Here is a 6,281-nt window from a genome sequence, read left to right as displayed (position 1 = left end):
TGGTTCTGTACAGGCCTTGGGGTATGTCTGGGCTCCCTAGTTCTGTACAGACCTTGGGGTATGCCTGGGCTCCCTGGTTCTGTACAGGCCTTGGGGTACGCCAGTCTCAGTCTGAGTCGAAGTCTGTCTGGGTTGGGAGAGTGAGGCTCAGCTTCTCTTGACGTTCCGTTATGGTACTAGCGAGAGAGAGAGAGAGAGAGAGAGAGAGGGAGCTATCCAAACCGGCTCTCTGATATACCCCCCCAATACACAGACCGCTGTCTGTGCTTTAATGGCCGCGGGGCCGCGGCTCATGGTTTCTAGGCTTCCGTCCAGGTCTAGGTGGGTCATCCACTCCAATCCTTTGTGGCCTCTTCCTGCCTTCCGGGGCCTAGTCTCCATGGCAACAAAAGGTGCTTCAGGTTTGATGTCTTGGTTTGTTTTAACGTCCTTAATGGTCGGCGAGGGCTTCGATCTTGTTCCAATCTCCCAGACATTTTAACGAGTTCATCGTCTCAGAAACAGTCAGTTAACCAGCCTCCATATCCCTGCCTTGGGAGTGGGCCTCTCGGGACATCGTTCCCACGGACAGGCCCTTTCCCCTTGCTTCCCCCAAACAGTCTGTGCGGTTTTTAATAAGGCTATATCTAAAACTCCCTGGGGTCTGCACAAGTCCATGAGCGTTATTGATAGTTTGCCTTGCTGGAAGCTTTCTTCATCCCGACAGCAGGGGGCAGCTGCTCGCCTGGCATTTCACAGCAATTCCCTCAGCTCTCCTTTTACAGGACCGGATCTTCTGCCTCACAAACGCTCTTCCTTACTTACACTGCGCTTACATTGTCCGCTAAATAAACATGTTCAAATATCACACTTGTGCAGGCATGCTCCCTTCCTGTGACTCTAGCCATCGCAGGACACTTTGTATCGTGTATTTAGGACCAGCGCAGTGGATGTGAGAATTCAAGGGTATTGTTTTCAAGATCCATTTAAAAGATCATCAGAGGCAGGCCCTCGAAGCGAGGATGAACTGTTTCCACACCAAAAAGGGACGAGTTCACAGGTGTTCCGATGAAGGAACTAATATTCCAGATCCCCAACTACATCCTGAAGAGTGGAAGAACTAGGCCTTGGTCCAGAGGCAAGGGTTAACCAGGACTATTCAAAAGATAACCTTATCTTGACAGACTGCTCTCTCCTGAGTTGTTCATTCCCCTCCCCCTGCACCGTCTATGAAATATAACACGATGCAAGTCAATGCAATGTTGGCCTTTATTGCAAAGGGAGATAGAGTATAAAAACAGAGAAGTCCTGCTACAACTGTACAGGGTATTGGTGAGGCCACACCTGGAGCACTGCGTACAGTTTTGGTCTCTGTATTTAAGGAAGGATATACTTGCATTGGAGGCAGTTTAGAGAAGGTTCACGAGGTTGATTCCTGAGATGAGGGGATTAACTTATGAGGAAAGGTTGAGTAGGTTGGGACTATACACATTGGAGTTCAGCAGAATGAGAGGTGATCTTATCGAAACATATAAGATAATGAGGGGGCTCGACAAGGTGGATGCAGAGAGGATATTTCCACTCATAAGGGAAACTAAAACTAGGGGACATAGTCTCAGAATAAGAGGCTGTCCATTTAAAACTGAGATGAGGAGAAATTTCTTCTCTCAGAGGGTTGTAGATCTGTGGAATTCTCTGCCCCAGAGAGCTGTGGAGGCTGGGTCATTGAATATATTTAAGGTGGAGATAGACAGATTTTTGAGCGATAAGGGAGTGAAGGGTTATGGGGATCGGGCGGGGAAGTGGAGCTGAGTCCATGATCAGATCAGCCGTGATCGTATTGAATGGCGGAGCAGGCTCGAGGGGCCGAATGGCCTACCCCTGCTCCTATTTCTTATGTTCTTATGAAGAATCTGAATAACACAAAGGGTAATTAAAGGAGTTTGTGCTCCTGGCTGGGAGCAGATATCGGGAATTCATGTACATGTCCCCATCATCATCGGAGGGCCGTCTTTTGAATCAGGCACTAAACCAAGCTCCCGTCTGCTCCCACAGGTGGGTGTAACAGATCCCATGACATTATTTTGGTGAAGAACAGGGGAGTTCTCCTGAGCGCCTGGGCAATATTTACCTCTTAACCAACACTTGTACCTATATAGTGCCTGGAGTGGGTCAATAGGTCACACTGGACATATAACCAGACACGGATAAAGGGTTCAATGTGAATGTGCAAGAGCCTGGATAGCAACAGTTTCTACGCTGCTGTAGCACCACAGCTGAGAGTTATCCCTGGGTGGCCAGCACTCGCCTGCAATAACAGGATGGGTGAGAGGCCTGGTCTTCGAAAGGTCACATAATGACACACAATGAAGATGCAGCAGTCTGACAGGGGGCCCTCTGCTATAACTCCGAGCAAGGCGCAAGAGAGGTGTGTGTTCTCACTCCCAGGACACAGTGCGGATTGTGGGACAGTGCTGGGAACAGGCGTGGGCAGTACCGTAACTTGGCTTTGAGTGACAAGGCTTTTGTCAATCTAATCAGTGTATGTCTCATTTTTGTCCGGCCATTATAGGCCGAGTAACTGTATAAAAACCCTGTGTGTCTTTGTTCGGCGAGAGCGAGTGTGGGGTGTCAGCAGGGGCCGACACAGGCTCGTCCCTCCCTGACAAGTATAATAAACAGACTTGTGATTGAGTCCGAACAGACAGTGTCAATGATCAATTATTTAATCTCGACTTCGGTGCCTTTAACAGAGTAAAACATCGCAGGGCGTTTCACAGGAGCACTATAAAACAACATTTGACCCCGAGCCACACAAGGAGATTAGGGCAGATTGGTCAAAGAGTCGGTTTTAAGGAGCGTCTTAAAGGAGGAAAGCAGGTGGAAAAAATTTAGGGATAATTCCAGAGCTTAGGACCATGGCAGCTAAAGGCACGGACAGTGCTGAGGGAGTGATTATAATCAGGGCAGTACTGAGGGAGTGATTATAATCAGGGCAGTACTGAGGGAGTGCCGCACTGTCGGAGGGGCAGTACTGAGGGAGTGATTATAATCAGGGCAGTACTGAGGGAGTGATTATAATCAGGGCAGTACTGAGGGAGTGATTATAATCAGGGCAGTACTGAGGGAGTGATTATAATCAGGGCAGTACTGAGGGAGTGATTATAATCAGGGCAGTACTGAGGGAGTGATTATAATCAGGGCAGTACTGAGGGAGTGCCGCACTGTCAGAGGGGCAGTACTGAGGGAGTGCTGCACTGTCGGAGAGGCAGTACTGAGGGAGTGCTGCACTGTCGGAGGGGCAGTACTGAGGGAGTGATTATAATCAGGGCAGTACTGAGGGAGTGATTATGATCAGGGCAGTACTGAGGGAGTGATTATAATCAGGGCAGTACTGAGGGAGTACCGCACTGTCGGAGGGGCAGTACTGAGGGAGTGATTATAATCAGGGCAGTACTGAGGGAGTGATTATAATCAGGGCAGTGCTGAGGGAGTGATTATAATCAGGGCAGTGCTGAGGGAGCGCCGCACTGTCGGAGGGGCAGTACTGAGGGAGTGCTGCACTGTCGGAGAGGCAGTACTGAGGGAGCGCCGCACTGTCGGAGCGGCAGTACTGAGGGAGTCCTGCACTGTCGGAGGGGCAGTACTGAGGGAGCGCCGCACTGTCGGAGTGGCAGTACTGAGGGAGTGCTGCACTGTCGGAGGGGCAGTACTGAGGGAGTGATTATAATCAGGGCAGTACTGAGGGAGTGATTATAATCAGGGCAGTACTGAGGGAGTGATTATAATCAGGGCAGTACTGAGGGAGTGATTATAATCAGGGCAGTACTGAGGGAGTGATTATAATCAGGGCAGTGCTGAGGGAGCGCCGCACTGTCGGAGGGGCAGTACTTAGGGAGTGCCGCACTGTCGGAGGGGCAGTACTGAGGGAGTGCCGCACTGTTGGGGGGGCAGTACTGAGGTAACGCAGCACTGTCGGAGGGGCAGTACTGAGGGAGCGCCGCACTGTCGGAGGGGCAGTACTGAGGGAGCGCCGCACTGTCGGAGGGGCAGTACTGAGGGAGTGCGGCACTGTCGGAGGGGCAGTACTGAGGGAGCGCCGCACTGTCGGAGGGGCAGTACTGAGGGAGTGCTGCACTGTCGGAGGGGCAGTACTGAGGGAGTGCGGCACTGTCGGAGGGGCAGTACTGAGGGAGTGCGGCACTGTTGGGGGGGGCAGTACTGAGGGAGTGCTGCACTGTCGGAGGGGCAGTACTGAGGGAGTGCTGCACTGTCGGAGGGGCAGTACTGAGGGAGTGCGGCACTGTTGGGGGGGGCAGTATTCAGGACTTGGCTGGGATCTGGTATCGATATTTGTAGATTGTGTAGTTGCTGAGCTTGGCTATCAGCTTGGGCACCAGCACTGTACCCACCAGCCTGTAGCCCATCCTCTGGTACAGGCCCTGAGCCTCTCTCTGGATGACCGAGGTCCCGAGTACGATTCCCTGACAGCCACACTGACGGGCAAACTCCAGCACGGTCTGGCACAGGGCCTTGGCAATGCCGCAGCCGCGGAACTCCACCACTACATTCATGCGATGGAGCTCCAGGTCGGTGGGCGACACCCTGGATGGCCTGGCCCCCACTGTGCCCACCACAGCCCCCTGACATTCCACCACCCAGAAACAGGCGCCCGCCCGCTCCATGTAGGACTGCCTGATGTCCAGCAGGTCATCGTTCAGGTTCTGCTGGATGATGGCGGACCACAAGTGAGCCACCAGACAACGAGCCCCGGCCAACAGAAGTCCAACTGTCCCCAGCGACAGCCACAGGGAGCCCGTCAACACCAGCGACACACAGAGGACCAGCACAACGCTGGCCTGGAACATCGGCTGTTTGAGAAGGTGGCGAAATGCCCGGGGGATGTGCTGGCGCACGCCCGCTGCATAGATGTCCCGCACCGTCTGGTAATCCGCGTCCTGGTACAGGCGGATCCGGTAATTCACCATCCTCCCTCTGTCCAGCTGCCACCCTGCACACAGGTTTGTTCATGGTTAGAGGCGTTTCTCGTCACTTGTCTTTATCAACCTTAATGAATGAGTACACGGCCCTCCCATCCCACCACTGAACTGTAACAACATAAGAAATAGGGGTAGGCCATACGGCCCCTCGAGCCTGCTCCGCCATTTAATACCATCATGGCTGATCCGATCATGGACTCAGCTCCACTTCCCTGCCCCGCTCCTCCTAACCCCTTATCCCCTTATCGGTTAAGAAACAGTCTATTTCTGTCTTAAATTTATTCAATGTCCCAGCTTCCACAGCTCTCTGAGGCAGCGAATTCCACAGATTTACAACCCTCTGAGAGAAGAAATTCCTCCTCATCTCAGTTTTAAATGGGCGGCCCCTTATTCTAAGATCATGCCCCCTAGTTCTAGTCTCCCCCATCAGTGGAAACATCCTCTCTGCATCCACCTTGTCAAGCCCCCTCATAATCTTATACATTTCGATAAGATCACCTCTCATTCTTCTGAATTCCAATGAGTAGAGGCCCAACCTACTCAACCTTTCCTCATAAGTCAACCCCCTCATCTCTGGAATCAACCGAGTGAACCTTCTCTGAACTGCCTCCAAAGCAAGTATATCCTTTCGTAAATATGGAAACCAAAACTGCACGCAGTACTCCAGGTGTGGCCTCACCAATACCCTGTATAACTGTAGCAAGACTTCCCTGCTTTTATACTCCATCCCCTTTGCAATAAAGGCCAAGATACCATTGGCCTTCCTGATCACTTGCTGTACCTGCATACTATCCTTTTGTGTTTCATGCACAAGTACCCCCAGGTCCCGCTGTAATGCAGCACTTTAAATGGAGAAAGATTGCAAATAATAACTTGCTCTTTGATTTTTTTCTGCCAAAGTGCATAACCTCACACTTTCCAACATTATACTCCATCTGACAAATGTTTGCCCACTCACTTAGCCTGTCTATGTCCTTTTGCAGATTTTTTGTGTCCTCCTCACACATTGCTTTTCCTCCCATCTTTATATCGTCAGCAAACTTGGCTACATTACACTCAGTCCCTTCTTCCAAGTCGTTAATATAGATTGTAAATAGTTGGGGTCCCAGCACTGACCCCTGTGGCACCCCACTAGTTACTGATTGCCAACCAGAGAATGACCCATTTATCCCGACTCTCTGTTCTCTGTTAGTTAGCCAATCCTCTATCCATGCTAATATATTACCCCCAACCCTGTGAACTTTTATCTTGTACAGTAACCTTTTATGAGTCACCTTGTCAAATGCCTTCTGGAAATCCAAA

The 6,281-nt window shown here is 51.2% G+C and overlaps 1 protein-coding gene across 2 annotated transcripts in view; it reads right to left on the bottom strand.

The window, feature by feature from the left end:
* Positions 1–232: 232 nt before the first annotated feature.
* Positions 233–6,281, bottom strand: part of LOC139229202 (probable N-acetyltransferase camello) — a 21,481-nt gene continuing 15,432 nt past the window's right edge. For both annotated transcript variants that reach the window (XM_070860860.1, XM_070860869.1), the window contains exon 3: positions 233–4,990. In XM_070860860.1, the coding sequence (XP_070716961.1) occupies positions 4,302–4,967 (666 nt within the window). In that variant the 5' untranslated portion in view covers positions 4,968–4,990 and the 3' untranslated portion in view covers positions 233–4,301. The remainder of the gene's footprint in view (positions 4,991–6,281) is intronic.

This window comes from Pristiophorus japonicus, chromosome 2 (genome assembly GCF_044704955.1).
Source record: "Pristiophorus japonicus isolate sPriJap1 chromosome 2, sPriJap1.hap1, whole genome shotgun sequence".
In the NCBI taxonomy this organism is placed as follows: Eukaryota; Metazoa; Chordata; class Chondrichthyes; family Pristiophoridae; genus Pristiophorus; species Pristiophorus japonicus.
Note: the sequence above shows the minus strand (reverse complement) of the source record. Positions and strands in the feature narration are given on the sequence as shown.